Source organism: Pelophylax lessonae, assembly GCF_965119305.1.
Source record: "Pelophylax lessonae genome assembly, chromosome: 6".
Lineage (NCBI taxonomy): Eukaryota > Metazoa > Chordata > Amphibia > Anura > Ranidae > Pelophylax > Pelophylax lessonae.
This window is the reverse complement of record NC_138773.1, coordinates 269,116,896-269,144,522: the sequence shown is the minus strand read 5'-3', so window position 1 is coordinate 269,144,522 and position 27,627 is coordinate 269,116,896. Positions and strand designations below refer to the sequence as shown.

At 42.8% G+C, this 27,627-nt stretch overlaps 1 protein-coding gene across 6 annotated transcripts in view; it reads right to left on the bottom strand.

Annotated features, from left to right (window-relative positions):
- RBMS1 (RNA binding motif single stranded interacting protein 1) overlaps positions 1-27,627 on the bottom strand; it is a 532,988-nt gene that overhangs the window by 71,394 nt on the left and 433,967 nt on the right. For all 6 annotated transcript variants that reach the window (XM_082261033.1, XM_082261035.1, XM_082261032.1 and 3 more), the window contains exon 4: positions 20,585-20,676. In XM_082261033.1, coding sequence (XP_082117159.1) covers positions 20,585-20,676 — 92 coding nt within the window. The remainder of the gene's footprint in view (positions 1-20,584; positions 20,677-27,627) is intronic.

The following is a 27,627-nucleotide window of genomic DNA, read 5'->3' as shown; positions in this document are numbered from 1 at the left end:
ATGGCCTGCACGCGCTCGTAGGCTGAACTGGGGTGACCACCGGATCTCAACATCCAGCCCGTCGCCCAGTTCAGCTTTCTTGCTTGAAGATCTCACAGGAACACTGGAGAAAAAAGCTGTCTAAAAAAATCCTTTAAGAAAAAATTCTTGCCAGGACCTAAGATCCCAGCAAGGTGTCTAGGTCCTTACTCCTAACTAGACAGAAAATAACTGATTTGCTGAGGCAGAGAGAGAGAGAGGATATACCCTCTGGGACTGCCCCTGGGGTGTGGCCAGAGCTTTTTAATTTCCTGTCTAGTCCTGCTCCTGTGGAGGCAACATAACCCGAAGGTGGTGTATCACCGAGGACTACGTCTGTCAATGAGCGCTAGAGAAAAAAAGATTAAAAGATTACTTTTACTTGTATGAAATTATAGTGACTGCTATTACATCTACTTTAAAGTTAGGTTTTCTTTAGTTTGATGTGCATAGGGGTACCTATAAATGTTTATGCATACAGTGCATCTGCTGAGACTCTGCCCGACTCACTTTATTGGCGCTTTGGAGGTGCATGGTGTATAAATCCCAGGCACAGCAACATACTGGTGAATGGTGATAGAGACTTTCACCATACAGGTATATAGGTGACAAGCTTTAGCTCATTCTATTGGAACCCTGCTGTGATCTCTAGGAAGACAGACATTTGGTTTGATGACCTCATACATTAAAATTGCTAAGGTAAGGATATATTTAACTGTCGATCAATTGAAGCATTGCATTCCTCGAATTGCTCAAGCTGTAGCATGCCTGAACCGAACGGCTTCTCTACTAAATACTCTATACCTAAAAGTATTTGCTGTATCTGCTGTGAATTAAATTCAGATCAGTGAAACAAACCACCCACTGGAGCAGGTACATTCACTCCAACCAATAATGGTTAAAGCTGAAGAGACAAGTGGCTCTGAATGAGTGGAGCTAGGACTTGGCAAGAAGAATTTGCTCCTCAGTCTAGGAAAAAAAAAAACTGTATAAAAAGCTTGGGGTGTGGGTCTGATCCAGCATGCCAACATCTACCCAAAAACCTACAGGAAACAATAGATCTATGTAAACGCATCTGGCTAGCCTTCGAGGGCCAACACATAAGAATATTTCCATTTCCAACATCAGCTTGATTGTGTGATGGATCAAAATCATGTCCGAGTAGCCTAGGGAGGTACACTGCTCTTCTGAGGTTCCGTTTATTAACCACCAATTGCCTGGTATGGTGGGTTGAGGCGAAACAGCATACAGACCCATCCAGAAAATCCAGCTCTGACATTTGCCAAAAAAAGCCACCACACTTCGGGTCCCACGTCTCCATCTCCTTTGGGACATCAGGAGGCCAGCTGTCTTTCGGGTCCTAGCAGCTGGGCTCCTGATGATGATCACTGTGCATGTGAAGAGAATCCTACATAACTCCAAAGCCTCCTGGGATGTGGTGTATCCCAAGAAGCTTTGGGCAGCAGGTGACGTCATTCTCGCCTAGATCATTTAGCTAGAAGTGCAGGCTGCTCTCAATGAATACATGGACAATGAATATGAGAGGAGTCCCAGGCAAACAGGATATTGTCATTGGGTTTGGAAACCACCTTTAGGGCTTGTGTAGATAGCTATTATTGATGGATGTCACCTTTACTATTCTGTTATCAAATACAATTCAAGTTTGCTTTTGAGCTACTTTGATTGCAAGGTGAACTGATTTCAATAGATTCGTTCCCTCAAAAGAAAAGCTGATCAAATGCAGCCTCAGAACAGTCATGGGCACCATTCGAATTAATAGAAATCTCCTTGTCTGGATTTCAAGAGCTCTTCAAACATCCCCCTCTACAAGAACCCAAAAATATATGCTGACTAAATGTGCAAAAAGTAATGAACAATATCAGCATTCATCAATTAGTAAGAAGATATCCTACAATACTTGGCTCTAACCTGCCCCATCTTTGGTGGGACATCCAGATGTTTAGAAAAAGGTTTATTGAAGTCAATATTTTAAGACTGGACTCCGTATGATATACAGATCTGTATGAGGCCACAATACAAACCCTGAAGAGAAAGTGTTTAAATGAAAGAGCACAAACTCTGTCATCTGAGAGAAATTAACGAAACCTCCCTTTGCGTGTGGAACGGTTCCTAAAACGCAGGGAAAAGGGGGGGTAGAATTACTTGGCACAACTGAAGAACATCTGTTTTCTCTTGCTTTGAATAGGGTCACTAGCAAGAGATCTCCGCTGACTGTCATGTGACCAGCCGGGCTCCCTGCGTGGACGATCCTCTGGCAGATAGGGGAGAGATTAGAAAAGAGTCTGCTGATCTCACCGAGAAAAAACATTCAGTCTTTCAGCTTGTCTGCTTCTCATTTCTGTGCCAGCGGTGTTCTGCATGAGAAAAGCAGGGAAGAAGTTGGCTGCCCATCCAGCAGAGTGGCGGTAAATTGTGCAAAGTTCTTTCACGCCTGTCACTGGACCCAGGAGAACGTTTTTTTTTTTTTTTCCAGCATATGTTAAAATGCTTTAGTAAAAATTAGTCTTTATTCAACTGGACACAATTTATTCAACTGGACACAATTAAAAATTTTCTTAACTTCCGTTAAAAAATTGCTTCAAAAAGTCAATATCCCAGTTAGGCTTTATGTATATTGGGTGCTCCTAAACATGAGTTTGGGAGCTTTTGGTGTTTTTTTTTTGCCAAAGCCCCTAAACTCAACTCAATAAAAGTCTATATGTCCCTGTACACATAGGCTTTTAGCAGAGTTTAGGAGGAGCCGTGTCTAGGGGAGGTTAGACCTCCCTACCCTGAACGCAGAACACTTGGGTTCAGAAGAGGAACGTTTGGCCAAAGGCTGCTAAACTTAGCATTTACATGTGCTTTTGCTGCATTTAGTGTTTTTCTGTGGCCAGCGTCCAGGGGAGGTTAAAATACATTAAGCCTTAGAGGTAGACGTTGTTAGATTGAATTGACCAATTCCCATTTCGGTCTTGCAGCAGCGAGGTTAAATCAGATATTAGATCGTAGAGACAGAGGCGGCTCTAGGCTTTGTGAGGCCTAAGGCATAACTTGGACATGAGGCCCCACTCACACCCATAATTAGAAAAATAATTCAAGCGATAAAAATTAACTGTATAAATTGCATCTATTAAGAGCCTTAACATTTGTACTATGAATTCACAGTTTCTAGAATTTTCTCTAACCAATTCTTTTTTAATCAAAGATCATTAAACATCAGGTATGTATGTGTACACGTATATATATATATATATATATATATATATATATATATCTGCTCTTACATCACAGTCCCCAGCATTTCCCTATAGGTCATCATTCCCTGAGTCCCTCCTTACATCAGAGTTCAGTGTCCCCCTTACATAGGAGTTCTCCTTTAAATCAGATTCCCCCAAGCATCTCCTCCTTACATCAGAGCCCACAGAATTCCTCTTAACATTAGAGTCCCCCACTTAAATCAAATTTTACAGAGCCCCCTTTACATCAGAGTCTCCCCCTTACACTGTAAGAGGTAACTCTGAAGACTCCGATGTAAGAGGAGTTCTGGGAACCCTGATTTAGGGGGAATGTTGGGGACTCTGAAGTAAGGGAAGTTCTGGGAACCCCAATTTAAGGGGAAATGCTGGAGACTCTGATGTAAGGAGAGTTATGGGAACCCTGATTTGAGGGGTAAAGCTGGACTCTGGTGTAAAAGGGAACTCTGTGGTCACCAAAGCTCCCCCTTGCATCAGAGTTTCCAAAGACCCCCTTACACTTCCCTTCCTCAGTCCGCCACAGTCTAGGGCACAACATACCTGAGTCCCCACAGAGGGCACTGTAAATTCCAGTATAGTGCACTGCCCTTCCTCCCTGAGGAATGGAAGCCTGCTATGCTTGGACTTGTACTGCTCTCTGTAGGGGACTGAGGAACTACTGCCTGCTATGCTAAGACTTGTAGTGCCAGCCTGCCATTCTGGAACTTGTAGTGCCCTCTGTGAGGGACTGAGGATCCCTCAGTCCTTTACATTCTAGGGCACTATAAGTCCCAGCATAGTGGGCTGTCATTCCTCAGTCCCTCACAGCTGGGGGGAAAAACAACAGTTAAACATCTACAGGACAACTCCAACCAAAACTACCAATAATGTACAGAGTCCATATGCTATATAATGTCACAGCCCCGGTACCCCTCACCTTCCACCACGGGTGCTGTCATTGTGTAGGGCACAGGGCTCCAGCTCCACCATGTTTGGCTTTGATGTCAGATATGCAGGACTGGCTCAACTCCACTCTCTTCCCTGGCAACTGACTCTGACATCATGGGGGGCCTCTCCTCCTCCCCCAGCCATCCAGGGGCCCTCTCCTTCTCCCCCAGCCACCTGGGGGCCCTCTCCTTCTTCCCCAGCCACCCGGGGGCCCTCTCCTTCTTCTCCTCCATCCACCCAGGGGCCCTCTCCTTCTTCTCCTCCAGCCATTCAGGGGCCCTCTCCTTCTTCTCCTCCAGCCACCCAGGGTCCCTCTCCTTCTCCTCTTTCAGCCACCCAGGGTCCCTCTCCTTCTCCTCCTCCAGCCACCCAGGATCCCTCTTCTTCTCCTCCTCCAGCCACCCAGGGTCCCTCTCCTTCTCCTCCTCCAGCCACCCAGGGGCTCTCTCCTTCTCCTCCAGCCATCAGGGGCCCTCTCCTTCAGCCACCCAGGGGCCCTCTCCTCCTCCTTCAGCCACCCAGGAGCCCTCTCCTCCCTTAGCCACCTAGGTGCCCTCTCCTTCAGCCACCCAGGGGCCCTTTCCTCTTCCCCTAGCCACATAGGGGCCCTCTCCTTTTCCACTAGCCACCCAGGGACCCTCTCCTTTTCCCCTAGCCACCCAGGGGCCCTCTACTTTTCCCCTAACCACCCAGGGGCCCTCTACTTTTCCCCTAGCCACCCAGGTACCATCTCCTTCTCTTCCAGCCACCCTCTCCTCCCCCAGCCACCCATGGCCTTCTTCTTCTCCTCCTCCTCCACCAACCATTCTAAGACTCTTCCAACTTCCCAGGGGCTACTCACCCCCTTTGTGTAGTAGACACCACAAATCTATGACCAGCCTGCAGAGTGACAAGTCGGGGCCTGGTTACCTGTATGTTCCTGGGCCAGGGCAGAGCTCTCCTCCCAGAGCAACAACCAATGATAGCCGATTGATCTGACCGCGCAGTCACTTCCTACTGATGCAGGTACACGCCCACCGATTCCTCCACATCTTAGGATTACATGATCAGACGGCCAATCCCCAGGCAGAGAAGGCGGGGTAAATGTCAGCGGACAACAGACACCTGGCAGCCGCAGTGAAGGGACTGCAGCACACTGCTGCAACTTTTATATCCGAGGATTTAAAACAATCTTTTACTTGGGAGATTTCCCTGACTGTGCCCTTCTAAATATTGTCGCTCCGCCACTGGCCGCGAGGCCCCTGTAGGTGCGAGGCCTTAGGCGACCGCCTAATTTGCCTAATTAGAGAGCCGCCTATGCGTAGAGACATCGCAAAAGGGACTGCAAAAAAAAAAAGTAGTTCAGCGAGTCTGTGCCAATTTCTTTTTTTATATATTTATGTTTTTTCAAGTTTTTATTTTTTTTATCCCAGTATAGATCTAGGTTTGTCCTAAGCAGGTTTGAATCCCCTTACTGTTGAATGACAACACCTCTGCTGGAAGTCTATGCCAAGCATCATCTACTCTTTCGGAATAGAGATAGGAAGTAAAAAAGAAAAAAAAAATGGAAATTTCAAGTCCAATGTTCATTTGTCTAAAGCTGACCCTAGAACATTGAATCTGATCATAAAACCAGGTTTATGGATTCTTGCATTGCCTTTTCTTTCATTCCATACTGTGTGTTGCAGTTTATAAGGATATGGATCGAGCTCTTTCTACTATTCTCTTATTCTACTTTATACTCATATTGTAACACTTTTAAACTTTAAACTAAATCTAAATCGGCTGTAGTTCAGGGGCCTGCCTTCTGCTTTACCACAAAAATTTATATAATTATTTTTGTTTTATATTTTTACATTGATGCTCATATTGCATAGTTTTAGTACATCTAAAAAGAGATTGCATATGGCTGGCTTTAAGTCAGATAAAGATTTGAATCACGTCTGGGGCAGGTTGATTGTGCCCAAGTTGATTGATTAGCTTGCGTACAATCAGCCTGTCCAATTTTTCATGCGATTGTTGCCAGTGGCTGCCCCCCCCCCCCCCGAAGGGAAAACACAATAGCTCTGCAGGAGGGATTCCCCCATCAACAGCGATTCTCTATACTGTGACCTGTGGTTGCAGGAAAGAAACATCACATCATCTATGGGCGGTTTTAGAAGAATTGTAATGTGCAGAGCATGAGATAATTTGTACAATCTTTCCACAATCTGATTGTCGAGAGATTCAACAAATAAAAATGTAGTGCAAGGTCCTGTCTGATTGGATACAGCCTGAATGGATAGCTTAAGTAAGTCCACATAGTTTTGTTAATCCAAAATGGAATGTATGGTCAGATTGTAACATGTATGGCGAGTCTTAAGTGGCGTACGCACTAGTAGAAAATCTACCGATAATTCCCATCCGAAGTAAAATCGTACGATTTTCGGCTAGTGTGTACACAACTTTCAGCAGCCGATGCCGACTTTTTCAATGAAAAAAAACGGAAGGACAAACACCAAAATTTTTATCGTCTGTCCCCAGACGACCAATTTTCGTTTAATGTGTATGCAGTACGTCTGTGAAAAATCGGATACGAAAGACCGCGCATGATCTGAAGTTGCTGACGACCCGGAAGTCTAGGAACAAATGTCCCAAAAAAAAAAAAAAAAAAACGGACGAGAAATTTCGTGAACATTATGCACTGTCAACTAAAAATGGTTCTGACCACTGAGCATGAGCGCTCAATCGGAGGATATTTTGCCCGATTTTCGTCAAGTGTGTATGAGTCTTTAGTCCACATGTAGAACTCAAAGTTTTCTTTCACAACCACACAGTCCAGGTTTTCTTGTTGCATTGGAGGAAAGGGGGGGGGGGGGGTTAAAGTGTTACTAAACCCAGGACCCTGCATTCACTACAACTGGTCTCCCACAGTACACAGACCATGTAAATTCAACTATTTTAGCAAATATAAACTGCTAAATGCCTTTTCTCATCAGCAGTTCTAGCAGCCCTGTGACTTCTATTAATGTCTGTTTAAAGCGTGTAGGAGGAGTTTTCATTCTATGATTGTCCTATGATGCTGCAGGACCCCTGACCCTCTGTCTGGACAGTACAGATTGGCTCTGTGTTGATCACATGCACTCTCCCAAGAAAAAAAATAAATAAATTTGCAAAACACAATAAACTGAGCATGTGCAGGGTGCCCCCAAGGCTCTGTACTATCAGGAGATGGTTTGGGGATAGTGGAAGGAGGGGAGGATCAAACCGCTCCTTTTACACAATACAGAGGATTAACCCCTTAGGTTCCATAGTGAGTATAACAAGCATGCTTTATTGCATACACAGACTGGTTTTAATGTTGCGAGTTTAGTAACAATAAGTATTTTTTTTTTTTTTCGTAAATGGAAACCACAGAAGGGAGACTTGACTTGTGATGCAAGTAACGGCCAGGTAATTCAAAGTTCAGCATATACCCACAACTAGAAACTCAGTTTTGGATGGCCTGATTATGAAAAGTATTTTCTAATTAAGATGTATTTTAAAGAAGGGTTCACTTTTAATTTGAAACGTTGTAGACATCTCCAGTAATGTGTTTGTTGGATAGTAAGAAAAATCCCCCCCTAAACAGCTTGTAAACTGGTCAGTGTTTTTCACCAGTGGAGTTTCAGCCTAAAAAACATGAATTTACACAGGAACAGTAAAGCACCTTTCATGATATAGGTAAGGGAACTTTTCCAGGCTTTTCCAATGCATTGACACCTGCAATAATCGTGATAGGATCAGAAATGTCAGAGGCCCACCGTAAAGGAGACAATGGTGACATCTGCTCCAAGGACCCCGTAAGGCACTCTTCTGAGCCAAGTACCCATGACATCGTCCTCTCCTGGGTCGCAGGAGTTCAAGTACAATGTAGATCACAATAGGTGGTCTACTAATTGAAAGGTTCCTTGTGGAGGCATTGCAGAGGATGCGGCTAAGCTGTGATCTCTGACAAATTGTTCCATAACACACTCATTTGTAGTCCTAAAATAATGGGACTTTTATACTTGAAAGGTGCTGCGCTGGAACACGTTTTTTTCTTCTTTTCAGTTGTTTATCAGACAATTACTTTGAAGAGACTCTTTTGAAGCTCCACGCGGTGTATAATAATGAGAAGCGGCTTTGTGAATGTGCATCTGTTGACTTATTTATGATGGCGCATACCAGTAGTCTCTACGGAGAGCTGGGCTCCACCATCATTCGTTATCTGATACTTACGTTGGTATCAAAAGCTGCAATAGTCTGCTGCGTCTCCAGACAAAACTAAAATTCACACTAAGTCATGTCTGATCTTAATATAGTCAATTCAGCACAGTATATGAAATAAAAAATTCTATTAAAAAGGAGCAGTATACTCTAAAGGAGAGCGATTAGGATAGCTGGTTCGGTTTGAAGGGGCTGAGAATGGAAGGCATCTAATGGTAGCCTCAGGGGGGACTAGTGCCCCACTTTAAAATTTTGAGGAGCTGACATAAGTACACTGGCTAATATCCCAGTAAGGACCCAATATAACAGATTCCCAAAGTCCAAAGATTACTAGACTGTTTGTGAGAGCATTCTCCTGATGGTTCCTGGGCTCTGGTTAGGGTCTTATGGTAGCTCTACTGCCTCCTGTGAGTATACTCTCAGTTTAGTTGGTTAATAAAAAAATGTAAGGAGGGGGGGGGGGGGGCAAGTCTAAGCTACTTTTTTTATTATTCCCAATTTATAAAATAAAGGCAATCAAAATGTAACTGTAAAAAAATTAATGAAATGATGATTAAAGAAGGAAATATGGGTGGTACAATGGCTTAAAGGTTAGCACTAACGCCTTGCAGCACTGGGGTCCTTGGCTCGACTCTTGGTCAGGATACTATCTGGATTTCGGTGGAGTGGGTGTGGCGCTGCTAATGTTCTGCAACAAATTTGCAATACTGAAAAACAATTAATGTGCCATAAAACATCAAAGTGAATAGCCAGAAAAACAATATTTATCAAACATGCACAACATTAACTGAGTATACATCAAAGTGAGTGAAATGTGTTGTAATATAACAAAGTCCAATGGTGAAATCACAAAGTCGTCCTTGAAAACGAGTGAGTGAAAAAACTGCAAGTTTCACACAAATGAGCAGTGTCCATGTAACACTTTCCCTCCATTTTATCTTGATGTGAGTGCAATATTTACTTTATTTAAAAAGTATATATTGCACTTACATCAAGATAAAACGAATCAGCGTTTGTGATTTATAAAAAAAAAAAAAAACACGATAGATGCTTCGGATGACTTGAGTGACGAAACGTACAAGACGGAGTTAAACCGTTATTGCGTCACATCCGGTTTGAGTCCATGGAGTGCAGGAAGCCCCGGACTTCCTGGTTTTCTATACATACGAACACGGATTCGTTTTTATCGTTTTATTGAAGTGCAATATTTACTTTTTTAAACAAACACGGTTAACGGTATTCATACCATGGAGGCTCCTATTACTTTTACATGTTACCACTGAGGCAAAGTGCGATAAGGATACAGAGACATTTGTGGGGATATTCACAGACAGTCATTGTGGTACTGAGATTGCTGGCTACCCCTTGAATGGGGAGATCCATCTGGTGAGTGCAACTACACGGGGGAGAGACTTACAGTTTTTTCACTCCTTTCACGTTTTCTCTATTAATGTTGTGCACATTTAATATATATATATAGTTTTTCTGGCCATTCACTTTGATGTTTTATGGCACATTAATGGTTTTTCAGTATCACACATTAATTGCATAACATTAGCAGCGCCACACCCACTCTCCCCCCCCCCTTTTTTTTTTTTTTTTTTTTTTTTTTTTTTTTTTAACTCATCTCAGACTCATCTACTTTGGTAGTTGTTTCAGTGGGGGCAGAAGCTTCTTTTATATTCCATTAAATAGTCCTTAGCGCGGAACTACTCTTCCCTTTTTTCCACTATCCGGATTTAGTTTGCATGGGTTTGCACCAACACTCTAAAGACATGGTCGTAGCCCATTAACACACCACCAGTAGTTTTTTTGGCTCCTGTACAAACAGGCTATGCACATGTGTACTTACATTCTGCATATCAGTCCCAACCTGAGCAATTTGGGAGGGTTGAGGAAAGCCCCGATGACCGATCTGTAGCAAGAAGATTCCATGAAAAAAAGCCTTTCAAGAATATCAGATATGATGCCTAATGCCTATAAAACTGCTGAGAGTCTGATATGACTAAGTCCCGGTTCACACTGAGGCGACCTGTGAGGCGACCTGGTCGCCTCACAGGTCACCGTAGGTCGCCTCCCATAGGGAAAATGCGGACCCGTTCTAATAGGGGCGACACAAGTCGCTCCGACTTAGAAAAAGGGTCCGGAGCTTCTTTGGGGCAACCAGGAGGCGACCGCCATAGACTTCAATGTTATGAAGTCCGTGGCGGCCGCTCCGAGGTCGCGGCGCGCTGCTCGCACCGCGACCTCAGAGGTCGCGGTGCGAAGTAGCGTCGCCCCTATGTGAACGGGGCCTAATTGTCATTATATATATATATATATCTCCTATATGCAACAGTAACAAAATGGGATCCAATAAGCTTCACTTCTAATAAATCAATCATTCGCTTTGTAAAAAAAAAAAAAAAAAAATACGACATTCTGGGAGTAGAAAAACAAAAAGTCAAAGCTTTTTGGTGTTATCTAGCACTTACTTAAGACTACAAATGTATATATACATTTAAGGAAATAATAAAATGTTACACTATTGGCCTACTGATGTTTAAAAACTTTTTAACAGACAAAGATATACCTGTGCTCAAATCCCAATAGCTTGTTCATGTATTGTAGCAGTGTGCAGAGGGTCGATCCAGAATGTGTAAAGACTTTTTAAGTGAAGCACAGGTGTCCTTTCATGCAAACATGGAACACCTGAGTCATGGTTCACATTAGTGAACTGCCATGTCTGTGCGATGAGAATTCAGCCATACAGATTGTATGGCTGAATTCACATCGCATTCAGACACAACTCATACAGGATTCTTTTTTGGGCCCGTTGCAGAATCGGATCGCATGGTGGTTCACACCTATGTGATCAGATTCATGTCCGAACTGACAGTTCACACTGCGATATGCAAACTGATCTGGGGGTGTCATTAACTTTGTATTGACACCCCCAGCAATTTGCATATGGCAGTGTGAGCTGCCTGAGATTTGAATGCGATGCGGGAACCCGCATCGCATATATGTGAACCGTCAAGTCTTGACAAAGAATTGACATGTGATAGGAGTGCCATCTGCCTTAAAAAAAAAACAAACAAAAAAAAAAAAAAACTTGAAATCGTTAAGATACTCTATCAAAAAAAAAAAATGTGTGCAAACTAAAAATGATAAAACAGATTAAGCTTACATTCCCCTATGTGGATGACATATCTAACCCCAAATTAGGACATCTTTAACTTCTGCCATTTGTTCACTTAACCTTGTCTAAGCACATGCATATTTAAAAAGCCACACGTTTTCTGGATGCCGGTCCCACTCTAAAAATAGGAAAACCACCAAACGTAGGAGTAGGTGGGTAAGAGCCCCTGTCACAGTTTAATAAACAATTTTAGCACTGACTGCCTTGGCAAGAACTCTTACACTAAATTATGTGACCATTCAGGATGCTGTGAATCTAGAACCACTTAAAATGTTCATAAACCACTAGTCAACCCATTAACTACATCCTAATTTCCATGACTTGAATAATCTGCCCTTCCTGTGCGTGTACTGAATCATAATACTCCAGAGACAAGTAACTGCAGAACTAATTAACATCTGACTAATTTTCTGCAGAAATAAAAATCAAGCAACTTTTTTTTCAGAGAAATTCATTACTGAAATTATGTCACTGCACCACAGTTAAAACAATTGAAAAAGATGAAAGTCATGAAAGCAGATATCAGGTTTTAATGAAGTCCATTTGGCTACAAATGATGCCCTGCTGTGCTGCCCAGCAAGGATGGAGGGCAAATTGTACAGCCAGTGCCTACATAGCCTCCTTCGCCAAAACGGCTGTGCTAAATGAAAGAAGAGCTCTGGTAAATCAGGCGTACAGTATAAATATCTCTTCTTTGATACCTGCCATGCATATTTAGTCATCAAAAAAAAAAAGAAGAAGAAGAAGAAGAAGAAGAAGAAGAAGAAGAAGAAGAAGAAGAAGAAGAAGAAGAAGAAGAAGAAGAAGAAGGTCTTTCCCAGCTTTTACATCGTAAAAACTTCAAGACTGGGAGCCTCTTTTCACCACCATAGGAGGGGATCTGGGTATGTGCGTGGACTACTTTGTTAGAACCAATTGAATATCAATACCATCAGTCACACTACTCTCAAATAACGGACACAATATATTCTATAGTTTGCCATTGTAGGCAACAAGTCCGACATATCCTGGACAGCAATTTCTGTAGCGACACTCTTATCTGACAAGGTCTCAATATTTTCTAATATGACCCATACAACTCTGTAAACACTTTCGTAGTGTGGGCTATATCCAGGATTACTGTATCTGAATTAGCAGAGCATTAATTTATATTCAGATTGCCAGTCTACACCAGCGGTCTCTTGGGAACTTTTTGGGTTCTTTGGGATTGGAGGGGGTTTAACGATTGAGGTTTTATTGAGTTGGGATCTTGATATTCCACTGAAGGACACACTTTTAGTTATGTAGACCGTTTCCACAGCTTCCAGATGAGGCAGGCTATGTGGAATGAGAAACGCCTCAAAATCACATCCCTGCCCCATGGGTAGAACCAGTATCTTTTTCAAAAATAAAGGCTGTCATTTTATGTATAAGGTCAAGCTAAACCTTGGGCTATTTGAAGGTATAGTCTGTGGAAACTTTAGTCTATGCATGGTTATTTGGTAATTCTTCATGTATTATTCAAGGATCCATCCTTTATTTCTGCAAACATATTATAAAACATATTGATAAAATGAGCACCTGTTACTAAACCATTTGTTGTTCATGTTGCATATCCTTTAGTAGCACCTCAAAGGTCCCATTCTATTGTTTGGGGTCTTCAAAACATAACATTCAAATAATCATTTTTAATAATTTTTCAATGCATTTTTGGCAATCAGCAAAAAATGCCTTCCTCCGCCATTATGTTGGTAAAATTTCTAAAAGACACCAGCTTTCCTGTGTGAATAGTAGGAAAGGAATGGCCAGCCATTGTAGACATTAAAATACTGATCCGGTTGTTGACCTGATTGGAAATGACAGGGGTTCTCATGATACAAAACACAAAGTGCATACAATCAAGATTCAATTTCTTTATGGATTTTAGATGTCCAGATGGCACAGGGGCATAAAGGAAATATTTGCAGGGCTCCACCCACTAGCCTACAATGTGGAACAATCCCCTTATTTTTGAGATATGGGGTGAAATGACACCTGTAAATTTGTTCTAAAAGTGCTCTGCTGAGTTTAACTACTTTTGGCCCACCTCATCATAACTTTGTTTCATGATGACCAACAAACCTGAAACAGCTTTATGCCCATTTGGAATGGATGGCTGTATATTATAAAGCTGTATCTGTACTATAAACCAGCCATTCTGGATGTACATTTGGACACTGGGGAATAACAGAATGATTAGCATGGCTCCAAACACTATCCTAAAATATGGAATAATCCTTAGTGATTTGTGACAGAATAAGACAACCATTTTCTGTTTTATGAGGTCTCTCCTGGGCTTCTATCAGTGTTATAAAATGTCAGTTGACAAAAAATTAAATTTCCCAATTTTTGGTAGATACTGTTTTTTGGTTATCTCCAGGTAAGTAATAGATTCAGAATCTTCCAATAGGAACACTAGATCTGGTGACAACCAGAGAACTCCTCACTTTGAAGGGATTTACTCTTACTTCCTGTTTTGGCTAATGGACAGGAAGTGAACGTATAGCCACCCAATGGGTCACCAATAACAAAAAAAAAAAAAAAAAAAACGCAACAACAGGGGCTGTAAACCTCCCTTACTCCATCGAAAATAAAAGTTTTGCCTTTAGTTCTAGTTGAAATTTTTAGGGACTCCACTTATAAGTTTTGTACTCATTCCATGGCAGTAAAAAAGGGTACACCACTCTCCCGAGTGAATTTTTAATGTGTGTATATATATATATATATATATATATATATATCTATATCAAAATAGGGATTGATCAAAGGGAATGCAAGAAAAGGAGTGGGACCAGCCAGGAACACCCCTAAAATGGGCCAAACAGTAGCTCGAAAGAAAACAATAGTTGACTTGGCTCCTGTCTACATCTAAGTAAAATATCACATATGGAAAGCATGATCCTTTAACTACATTAACCTTAATGCATTTTCTTTTCAAGCAGCATTGTGCATTTTTATAGGGATAGTCAAGCTATGCTTTAAACAAAAAAAGAAACAGTGAGGTTGCCAATTCGAATCTCGGCCTGGATACTTTATGCATTAAGTGTGCATGTTCTCCCTGTGCTTGTGTGGGCTTCCTCCGGGTACATGCTGGAGGGGTAATAATTGGCTCCCATCTAAACTCATCCTTGTATGTGTATGTACACATGTGTGATAGGGACCATTGATTGCAAGCTCCTTGAAGGTAGGGACTTATGTGAAAGTAAAAGCATGGAAAAAATTGCCAGTGTTATATAAAAAAAAGACTAAGAAAAAAACATCTGTATCAATGCAAATAGTCAGCTTTCCAAGGACAGAAAGCATGGTCACTTGCTATTCTAGACCGCTGGCCCTCAACCCCTTGCAGCCTACATGCTGTGTGACCCCGTCAGTAGTGGGAGCACTGATTTTTAAAGGGAATTTTAGTAGCTGTGATTTCTAGCAGTCTCATGTCACATATCCCCAGACTCCATCTCCTGCAGAATGTCTCTAGACTAAAAATCTTCCCATTCGATGGCCATTTACTAAATCTGCACTTTGACGGTCTTCTATTGAAAAATATATACTAAAGACAATGAGGGGGATTTCTAAAAACTGGAGCAGCCAGAATCTGGAATGGCTGTGCATGACAACTAATCAACTGCTTGCTTTCACTCTCATAGCTAAATACCCTTTTTACACATGTGGCTGGAGGCAGTAAAACCATGCCCCCCAACTGGTACCCCATACATTTTTACACAAAAAGTGCAAAAAAAATTGAACAATGTACATCCCCCCCCCCCCCCCGACATCTCTCAGTTCCCTCCAGCAATCCATCCGTACTTCCCTCCAGCGATCCTGAGCTGTCAGTGCTCCCACAGTGGTGCAAAGGTCCAGGGATTTGAAATTCCCACCCTTCTATGTGCAGCACTCCTGAGATGGACCAGATCAATCTGTTTGGCCAGCAACGTCACAGTTCTGGATTTAGTCTGTACAGAGAAGAGGGAAAAAAGCTGGGATTTCAAATCCCTGGACCAACTGCGGGAGCCCAGACAGCTCGGGATTGCTGAGGTAAGTAAAGAAAGGACTGGAGGGGTGGGGAGGATGTAAGGTGTTTGTTGACCTTTACATTTTTCTGCAAAGGTGAACAAACCCTTTAAGCTGCAAGGGCAGCGGCCAGATTGTACACATGCCACTGCAGGAATTTTACCCTCTTTCTGCGTTCAGTGGACTCTACTGCCTGCAGAATGATGCCCGTTCAGGTGACAAACTACGATACAACTGTCCTACAACCATGTGCAATTCCATTTAGAGGGTTAAAATCAGGTCGTGAGGAGGCAATATAGTCTCCTCCGCGCTTGTCAAAGGTCTGAAAAGCAATCCAAGGCCAGGCCATTTTTCAGAGGAGCAGCAGTTCTTGCCACATGTGTAAACGATTCCTAGCCAAACAAGTTGGAAAGAGAAGCTGATGGTTGCCATGCACAGCTGCTCCAGTTTGGACGAATACCCCTCCATATGTGGCCCCTTTGGCAACATTACAGGGTAAAGTTGAGGCCTTACATCAGTTGTCATCTACTGTGCTAGACGTTTGTTTGCATTTGTAAAGCAGTAACCTTTAAGAGCTGAAGAATGCACTCTCTTACCCCCAACAGCACAAAAAGCGAAATACCAACTCTCATTTTTCAAGGTCCATACATTGTTTGTTTATGTCCCGCCTTGCCTTGTGATAAAGACTGGTATAAAGCAGATCTAAGCAACCTACTTCCCCGCAACTTATGTAGTGAAGCTTTTTGTCACTGCAATTTTCCACCATTATAGACACAAGGATTTCTAATATGGAGGCCCCCGTTGCTAAGCATCACTGCGGAAATATTACCCAATATGCGCAATGTGGCAGCTCCCACTAACCCATGTTTAAGATATACAACACCGGAGAATTACACAACCGGCTTCTTCCATATGTTTTCTAGAATTAGAGGAATAGACAGATGAGCAAATCAGCAATAGATCACAGAGCTGCATATGGAAGCGTTATAGATCTTTTCTGGCTTGCACCGTGCCTTGCAGATGGACAGCTTGGCATGTGTATTCATTCAACACATTGCCGCTTCAGTCTGCTTTCTTACACCGGCTAGGCTGACATCCAAGCACACCAAGCCCTGATTTATAATACCCAGGTGGAGGGTGTAAATCTCCAGGCTGTTGTACGCTGTAATATGTTGAATGCAAAGCTCACATCTGCACAGATTCCCTATTAAATGTTTATAGATGTCTAAGCTTCAGCTTCCAATTTTATACATATGGTTCCTTTTTCCACGGGCTTGGCCTCGCCCCAAGGATGAGTCTGATGTGCCGTTAACAGTTTGTGACCCATCAGAGAATTCTGCGACATAGATTGTGATTTCACATCAAAGGTTAAACGCGATTTCCGTGGGGGATCTTCTCGAAGATGGTTTATTTTTTTTTTGTGACGAGGACTTTCTACGGATGTGATCTAAATCTAACTTCAGCCGTTTTTTTTTTTTTTTTTTATTATTTTGGACAGAGTAGAGAAGAGTTAAATATATGTAAGGTTTTATTGCTCCCATGACCCCATTAGGGAGATTTTCCTATATCTGCAACACCTGTATAAGCAATGGGGGTAGTGGTTATCACTGGGACAGGAAGGCACCAGACAGCAATAAAGCCAACCATTGTCAGAATGTCTAATTCATCCTCACTCCACTAAAAATGTGTTTGTGTCCTCGTTAAATGAGGGATTTTTCTTCAGTAGGGTCACAGATGGCAATAAGCAGTGGTTGGGCCTTGGCGGCAATTAAATAGCAGGGGTTGGGCCTTGGCGGCAATTAAAATAGCAGGGGTTGGGCCTTGGCGATGAGCGGCCGCATATTTGCGTGCATTAGTGCAAATGCAGCTGTGCCGAGAGCATGTGCCCTGCGCACTCCCAGCACAGTTACCAGCAGCTAATGGAAAGCTCCTGATCACTTCTTGAGATTGGGAGATTTCCGATCATGTAACTGCCAATCACGGAATTCACATGATCATAAAAATCCCCCCCCCCCCCCAGCAACCCAAACCACTTAAAGGGAGGCGCTGGCTCCAAAATTAAATGAGTATGCAGCCTCTTTATCTTGTAATCCTTGCTTAGGTTTCAAGCCCATTGCCCCAGTTTCAGGGTGGTTCCTTTCTCTTGCAGGGTTCTAAGGAGTCACCCTTGCTTGTAGGGACTAGAGAGAGTTTTGTCTCCCTACACTGTGCACCAATAGAAACACACAGCCCCCTAGCCTAGGATGGCAAGACACTCCCCTTCTCCTCTAACCTTCTCCAAGTTGTAAACCACAATTGCTAGGGTAAGAATTTTACCAAGTAGTTTACTGGGGAATGTTTAACCGATTGAGCATAATATAATAAAGGATAAGTTCACCTGGAACATATAACATGATCCAGTTCCAGCAACCTTTCCAACGATCTCGCCTCAGTGTGGCAACGGGCAAATGACACCCCCCCCCCCCCCCCCACACACACACACACACACACTGTCACAATTCAAAAACAGTGTGATTGTGCAGGACTCCACCCACAACGACGCCATTAATTTACAGCTTCCTGTGAATGAATACACTACAACTACCATCATCCACCACGGCTAACAGTTTGTAGTTCTGAATGGACTGTGAAGGAGCTAATGTGCGCGCTCGTAGTTTATTCACAAGCAGCAGAGCTCGTAAAACAGCCAGTCCATATGGGAGGTACTGGCTGAAAGCTGCAGAAGACTGACATTGTACCCCTGATCCATTGAGCACGAGTGCAATGCTTTCCAGGCTCCTGCAGTAAAAAATAATAATTGCACATTTTTTTTTCTGCAAAATAATGTGCATTTATAATTTTCTAATTTTTCGAACAGGGTGAACTTTTCCTTTAAGCTAGAAATATGCTGATGGTTTAATACTATTTTAAAGAAGACCCGTCAGTGACAGTCGCTGACTTTTCTAGAAATACTGGCTCATCTGTCTGTTTTAGTACACTGTAAATCACAGACAAGGAAGAAGCATGCAGCAAGTGAAGGTAGATAAAGACAGAACACTTAGATTTCACACTTCATTCAGGCAACTAACATTTTCAGAAGAAAAACAGCAATGGCAGTCCTAGTGCTTATATCCTAACAAGTGTCCTTTAGACTGGGTAGACATTCTAAGCACTCATCAGTAAGGTTTTCTAGGCATGAGACAAGCATTTAATAAGTGCCTAAAAACCTTTCCGGATACCCTAAAATGCTTAATACCTTTCAGGAAGCGAAGCAGAGAAAACTGTAGGTAAGAAATTTTTATTGCGAATTTAATACTCTACAATTCATAAATGGCAGGGAATGCTGGACACAGAAATGCAAAAAGATGTCTTAAAAGGAGTTGTAAAGTCAGGAAAGTCATTTATCTTCATGCATTCTATGCATGAAGATAAAAAGCCTTCTGTGTGTAGCAGCCCCCCTCAGCACCCCTAACACTTACCTGTAGCCCCCTCTCTGTCCAGCGATGTCCACCAGTTCCTTGGCCGTCCTGGGACTCCCCCTCCTGATTGGCTGATATGCTTCAGTGGCTGTCAAAGCCAGTGAGCCAATCAGGAGAGAGAGAGAGGGGGCGCGGGCAGAATGGAAGCTCCATGTCTGAATGGACACAGGGAGCTGCAGCTCAGATCGGGTGCCCCCCTAGCAAGCTCCTTGCTGTGGGGGCACTCGATAGGAGGGTGGGAACGAGGGATCCGAGAAGAGGAGGATCCAGGCTGCCATGTACAAAACCAACTGCATAGAGGAAGTATAACAGGTCTCGTTTTTTTTTCAAACAAGACTTTACAATTACTTGAACCCTTTCATGACAAGGTAAAATAAATCTTAACACATTTTTGCATTTTTGACAAGTGTTAGTAAGCCTCAGTTCATACTTGCCTGCAGTCTGTGGGCTGGTTGCTGGTGAAGAAATAGCACCTGTTTGCGCACCAGCAACCACCCGCAGTAAAATTGCACTGCTCCTTTGAGACGGGTGCGGCTGCTATTCATTTTGAATAGTACCGCCACGCATCGCTTTTGCGGGTACCACAAGGAAATTGCATGGTCTTTTTGACCATGCTGCTTTTCCCCACGGCCGCAATTTTTTTTTTTTAACTAATTGTTTATTAAAAAATACTTTAAATACCATCTAAAGTACACTGATCCTCACCTTTGACCCAAATCTTTGACCCTAACCTGGTCACTAACCTTGACCTAGATCAAATCCTACTCTAACAATTTTTTTATTTTTTATTTTCTACACACCCTTTTGATTAAAATTGTCTCCTAGAAAAAAATAACCCCCCCCCCCCCAAAAAAAAAAAAAAAAAAAATGGCTAGGCTGTACGACTGATCATTATGATAGTCAACCACAGGCTATCACGGTGATCAGGTACCAGTATTTACAGTTCCCAATCGTTACTTTGAGACCCAGAGCAGTCGGTGACCACGAGGTCTCTGTGCTAGGAGCGAGCTGCACATATATGCGAATAGTGCAAACTCTTCCCCTTCCAATCTAAATAAAAAGCCTTGGCAGCAGGTGTGCTTTCAAGAACGTTATCTGACTTTTCTGACACATGCAATGTATACAAGGTAACATTTCTTTGTTACGTTTGTCCAGAGGATTGGACTCAGATTGTACAAACCAGCAACTGGGACAGATTTTTAGGACAGTGCAGCTGGTGTTCTTAGCATCTGGTCAGAAATGAGAGAAAAAAATAAAAAATAAATGCCAGCTGCATTCTGATTGGTTGGTATGCCGACATTTTTTTTTCTTAGTTTGGATAAATCCAAGCCCATTGTGTCTCTCTGCTGCTGTGATTGATAGAAATTACAGTCCAAACAAATGGAAGCCATGTTTAACTTAATCAGATCACGGATAATCGAGAACAAGAGACAATGCAACACATGTGAACAGAAGGAATTTTATCCCCCGACTCCTCCCAGCCTGGAAAGATCTCAGCAGTTATTGATAGGTACCTTTGCCATCTGTGCTTGGACTCCAGTCGCCTTCAGAGCTGAGACCGCTTTCTGAGCAGCTGCCGGGCTGTCAAAGTCTACAAATCCATAACCTGCAGATCATAAACATGACAATTTATACACATATCAAAGGAAGCAGCTTGTGCACACAGACTGCTAAAACATAACCATCATATTCGGGAAACACAAGGAGATGGCAAAAGTGATTTGCTGGTCTGGAATAAGGATATGACATGAAAAGAACAACTATGAAATCTAATTTGTTTCAAAAGTTCTGAACACACAAAAGCTGTAAGCTCATAGCTTCTAACATTCTGAAATGGCATAAACACCCCTAGGGCCCAGCTTTGCACCTAAAGCAGAACTAAACCCATTGATTTAAGAGTTTCAAAAAACAGTTACAATTCCTGGAATGTGCCGGAAATGTAACAGTCACATTTGCTTGTGTGTCAAAGCATCAAATGGCCAGTGTCATAATTGATCACATGTGCAGCATCATGGCGGTTGAATATCAAACAAAGGCTAAGATGGCAGCTTCCTTGGCTGAAAATGATAGGAGGGTTTAGTTCCGCTTTAAAATAGAAAAAGAAAATCAATGAAAGTGGAATTCCAGGCTAGAACTGGAGGTGAGCAGAAAAGGCACAGCGCTAGAGCTTCAAATGTTAGACTAAAGAGGGGGTCACTGCTGGCCATAGCTCCCTCTATAGGAATGCCTATAAATTGGGCTTCAGCCTGGGGTGGAGCTACAGCTAGCACAAATGGAAAAGAAAGGTAATGGCAAACCCTAGCATTGTGCACTGGGTCCTCCAGTGGAGTCAACATATAAATTTTGAAGTTTTTAAAGTGGAATTCCAGGCTATAACGATCTACTCATAAACCTGCTCTCACCCCCTTCTAACTCCTTTTTCTAACTAACCTATAGAAGGAAGATGCTTATACTTACCTATTCTCATGGGACTCGGCTCCAGACACGCGATCTCCTCAGCAGCCAAAATTCAGGGGAGAGGAGAGCGTGCCAACAACGGATGAAAGGCCTGATTTGTGACATCAGCCATTGGCTTACTATGGAGCATCCATTGATGGCCATTCTTCATCTTCCCTGAAAAGGCTGCTGGGAGACCGTAATGTGTCTGTACCAGAGCGTCTCCAGAATAGGCAAACATCTTCCTTCTACAGGTAGTTTGAATAGGAATTAGGAGGGGATGAGTGCAGGTTTATGAGTAGATTGTTATAGCCTGGAATTCCACTTTAAAAAATGTCAAAATATATATGTTGACTCCACTAGGGGACCCAGTGCACAATGCAAGGGTTTGCCATTACCTTTCTTTTCTGTTTGTGCTAGCTGTAGCTCCACCCCAGTCTGAAGCCCAATTTACAGGCATTGCTATAGAGGGAGCTATGGCCAGCAGTGAATCCACCACCCCCTCTTTAGTCTACCATTTGAAGCTCTGCAATCTAATCCTCTAGCCCTGTGCCTATTCTGCTCACCTCCACGTGCAAGGAAGATGGCAGAGGGGCAAAGACTGAACCCAGACCCGCTTACCAGCTATTATAAGGAGAGAAACCTGAAAAATATATTGATATAAATGAATTATATTATAAAGGGAAAGACTGCAGAACTAGCTGGTGGCTTGTGTTGATGAATGATGGTGCACTGGAGACGAGCACCGTCACACTCAAACACAAATCCTACAACACTCTAGCTACTACTATTCTAGTCCACCTCCCTAGAATAGCAGGTAGGTGGGTCTAGGGACAGTTGTCTGAGCAAGACTAGAGCAGTAGCTGGTGTTTGTTTTGAGCTTATGTTTTTGTACATGACAGCTTTTAGAGGCAAGAGCTTGTGTGGGCTCTCCTCTGTTTACATTGGCACCTCCTTCTCCTCCGTGTGCCCAACATTCAGACCTCATAGATTGGTCTCCTTATAAGCAGTGGTGTTGGCCAGCAGTGGGGGGAGAGGGGGCATGCTGTCGTCCATGCAAGCTCAAAAACACCAAAAAACCAAGGGCACTGGATTCTCTGTAGGTTTCAAGCAGCATTTTCAACTTTTGGGGATTTCTTCCTTAATACAGCAATGGCTTTGTTGGAAGGCGCACCAGGCTTAAATTAAAAAGATATATAAACTCTTAAATACAGCTAGTGCAAGTCCCCAATTTTGACTTGGGATAAGTCTCTTGTAATCCACTGTATAACAGCAGTCACTCAGATTGGGAGAGGAAAGGGCAACAGTAGATGCAAATTAGTAGGGTTGCCATTCATTTGAGCTGGCAAGCAATAGTCTGGCAAGAGCACAGGGATGACATATCACCTTCCAATCAAAGGCTGGCAGGGAGATGACCAGGCTGCAAAGCTTAACTACAGCAGAGAAATCTCAGGTCACCAGCGTGGCTCTGCTGTCTAATAGGACTGTGTATATCTGAGGACTGGATGAACAGTAATACAAACCAATCCCATACTACTACTTTTAGTGGTACATCTCATCGCTTACCTGGCGTTCAGTAAGAAAGAGCAGATGAAGCTAAACTCCTGGCCTTTTTTTGAGGTTATCCCCACCCCCCTCAAAATCCCATGAGCAGCCACACTCAGACTGGGAGAGGGAGTAGCATCACTGAGCCAATCAGGGCTCTCCTGCACAGTGCAGTCAACATTCTGACAGAAGGAGAGAATAGCGTGGTAACCCAATTAGTGCTCTGCTCCTATTATCATCCAACTGAATGCTGGGGTAAGGAACTGGACAAAGCTGCATGCCCTAACTACACAAAGTAAGGCCATCAACCTGATAATGTTGTCCAGTAGAAGTGCCTGGACCAGAAATAAATTATTTAACGGTACAGTAAACCCCCCTCCATTGCGGGGGTTACGTTCCGGACCCAGCCGCGAAAAGTGAAATTCCACTAAATAGAAAAACCCTATTAAAATGCATTGTAGGCATGATTTTTTTACTGTCACTGTACGTGTAAAAGCATTTTAAGGTCTTTAAACACACTTTTAAAACAATAGAAACTCATTTAAACACATAAAAGATACTAAGAGACAGAGCAAGAGCTATGAAAAACACAAAAATCTTTCATTTTTAATGATTTATATAGTAAAACAACATTACAAAAAAAAACGCAAATTACCGGGACCGCAAAAACTGAACCGCGATGTAGCGGGGGATTACTGTATTACACATTTCTTGTATTCGCACGCGTTTCACCTCTGTTAAAGGGAAATTTCTAAGTGTTCCTGTATTTGGATAAAGTCTGCTAAACTGACCTATTTGTGGATAGCAAGCACCATTCAGGGTCTGCAAACCACTCTACTAACTTGTGTGCCTCGAATGCATTGGCATTTCCCATCCCATAATGCAATTTGGGCATATCCCACAGGGGACAAAAAAGAGGGTCAAGTGGATTTTGGGTCCAAAAAAAATATTGTTCCGGATGAAGGGTGACCTAGGGAAGGGCAATACAGTCCGAGGCAACCCTTGGTCACTGTATGTGGCCGACAAGACACATCAATTCCTAACAATTGTTTTAAACATTAGACTTAACAGCCCTGTAAGCAGGCGAGATGAAGAGGTTTGCGGTTTGTGTGAGCTTAGACTGGTGTGTGGATTTCAACTTTGTACAATAAAAAGATATTTACTTAGAACTCATTCTCCTAGAGTCACTACATAGAATGTGGGGATGCATCTATGACAATGCAGTTCCGGTAGCCCTGAGTGTATGTAATGGCAAGGGGTGGTGGGGTGTGCTGGAGGTAGGGATACCACCTCATCCCTTTAATCCAGGACACATATTAATTACACAGGTTCTGAGGCAAAAATAAAGCACATAAAGGCACTGAGTTTTAATTACTACCATAATCAGCCACAGAACCTGTGTAATTAATATGTGTCCTGGTTTAAAGGGATGAGGTGGCAACCCTAGCTGGAGGGTCTGTTACCAGTTATTGGGGGATCCATTGTTACGGGGGGTTGTTGCAGGAGGTCTATTGTTGCTGGTAGGGGGGGGGGGTAATCTACTGTTGAGTGAAGAACCCATTGATGCCCGCAATTGGAGGATCTTCCAATGCTGGCTGCTTAGAGACCCATTGTTACTGGTGGGAATACATGTTTTTTGGGGTTTGTATATTGTTGCTGGGGGAGGACTACTGTTGCTGGTGGGGATACATTGTTATTAGGGGTTGTATATTGTTGCTGGGGACTACTGTTGCTGGGGATACATTTTACTGCTCGTTATTATCAAATTATATACAAATTACTTTGCAAAACAAAATTATACTTTGGTCTGTATACTCAAAAAAAGGGGGAGTACTGGCAGGTGAAACCAAGGGGCGACACTTAGAGGTGGATAGGGGGAGGAGACGAGGGGTGACTTTTTTTAATTGGGTTCAAATCAAATTTTAAAAGAACACAAAAACTATTCTTTAAAAAGTCACCCCAATCAAACCTGACATTTTGCTTTTCAGTACATACTCAGGCTGAATTATTTACTGGCTTCTAATACCTCTTGGGGCTTTGAAACGGTGAGACCTCTTCACCTGACTTCTCAGAATCCCCCACCTGCTGCGATCATTACCACCATCCTGATCTCCCTGTTGAACTTCTCTCATTTGTTAGCATCTTGTCGTGTTAAACTACAATGACTGCAACGGGAGGATCGAGTCTCCAAGGCAGGCCATGGCAGACATGAACATTCTGCTGGACAAATAATACGACTCTAGGAAATCGAAAATGCCAGTAAGAAATTCAACCATAAAACCTATAAAAATAATTAACAAAAAAAAAAAAAACTTTTATTCGATTGACCCTTTAACTTGCCTTAAAATTTGAACAAGCTGGACAGGCAAGTGGGTCATCCACATCTGTCACACAAACAGTTAAAGCTGCTCAGAATGGGAGAGAGCCAGTGCGCTAATTTGGAGCACTAACAACCATAATGAGCGCCTATGTATGTGACCAAGCTATGCCACGGCGGAGGCACTGTCAGGAATAATTGCAGGATTGGTGCTGACATGGTCAATTAAAGCTGTAGTGCCAATTACTTGTCTGTTCCAAGGACAGCAGCCAACTCTGTATGGCTGGCTGGAGCTGCAGCTTAATATTGAATATTCCCCTCCAAAAGTGGACATGCTGCAATATCTCTCAGTGCAGAGGAGGATTCTAATTAAACATAAAATTTACTGCAGAAGGAAGACCAGAACTAGAGGTGTCAGCTGTCCTTCAACAGACTGTTTGTCCAGCAGAACGCTTGCCAGCTGTGTTTGTGCATGGGTGTTGCATATTAATTTCACAGAGGGTCTGTTGTAAAGTTTATGAAACTGGATACGTATTTAATTAAAACGCCACATAGTATAGATCCAATTTCTGGCTCCCCCTTGCAGTTACAGGTGGATAGGGGAGAGTGCTATTCCAGTGGGTTTTTACTGCTGTGCAGAGATTGCCCCCTTTACTGCTGGCATGGTTTCCATTTTCTAAATAGATCAAAGTGGATGTAAACCTGATTCATGAAATTTGACCTAGGCACTTTTTAGTAGTTACATAGTTACATAGTAGTTGAGGTTGAAGAAAGACATCAGTCCATCCAGTTCAACCTGTACAGGTGTGTGCGTGTGTAGGTGTGTGTGTGTCAGTGGCCTGATCATTTCCCATAACTCTAAATGTTGTGATCTGTGAGATGCACATCCAAGAGTCTTTTAAAAGTAGCCATACTCCCCGCAGCTACCACCAGTTGTGAAAGAGAGCTCTACGTTCTCACCGCCCTTACAGTGAAGAACCCCTTACACAGCTTAAGGTTAAACCGCCTCTCCTCTAATCTCATTGTGTGGCCACGCATCTTCTTGCACTTCTTGAGACTAAATCGTTTTCTACCTATGCTGGGGTCGCCATTGAGGTATTTGTGAATCGCTATCATGTCCCCTCTCGGGTGTCTCCTCTCCAAGGAGAATTAGGTGCTTGTAATCTCTCCTCATAATTAAGCTCCTCCAATCTCCTTATTAGTTTAGTTGCCCTTCTTTGGACTCTTTCCAGTTCCAGCACATCCTTGGAGGATTGGCAACTAGAACTGGACAGAATACTCCAGGTGTGGCCGGACCATGGTTTTATAAAGTGGCAGGATTATAGCTTTATCTCTGGAGTATATCCCCTTCCTTATGCATGCTAATATTCTGCCGGCTTTAACAGCTGCAGCTTGACATTGCATACGATTACTTAGTCTATCTTCCACTAGAACCCCCAAATCCTTCTTCATCCTGGATTCCCCCAGAGGTTCCCCCCCCAGAGCATAATTTGCATTTATGTTTTTTGCCCCAAATGTAATACCTTAAACTTCTCTACATTAAATCTCATTTGCCATGTAGTTGCCCACTCTGTTATTTTGATCAGGTCATTCTGTAAAATAGCTATATCTTGACGAGAAGTTATTGCCCTGCATATCTTTGTGTCATCCGCGAAAACGGAGATTGAGCTACTGATTCCATCCTCTATGTTATTGATGAATAAATTTAACAAAATTAGTGTTTTCTTCTCTCTCGCCAAAGCCCCAAGTCTTGCATCTTTCTGCTGCTCCTTCTGTTATCAGCATGATAACTTCTGACAAGTTTCCAGCCAACCGAGATAAAACCAGCCTTAAATTTTGTGTCGGAGTGGGTGCACTTGAAAAGCGCCTAAGTGTAAAAGGGCTCTTGCGTGAACTACAAAATGACAGGTCCGCTTCAGCAAGCTTATAACTCTGTATATTGGGCAGCAGATATTCTTCGCTGCATCATCATAAAAATAATCAACAAATCAAATTTTAATCAGAATTCTGTCTTTATGGAATAGAAAGGATTGGCAGAAGAAAGCCAAAGCTGGCAAGAACTATACTAGCAGCTTGCTTGCACTCAGCCCAGTGTGGAAAGGTATCGATTCCCACTGTAATGTGGAAAAAAGCTGAACGCCTTCTTTTTCCTGCCCATAGATCTCTCCTGTACTCTGCATTGAGAGGCAGACAAGGACAATTAACGCAGTTATTTAAAAGGACCACTAAATAGAAAATGAAAGATCCTTGATGTAAAAG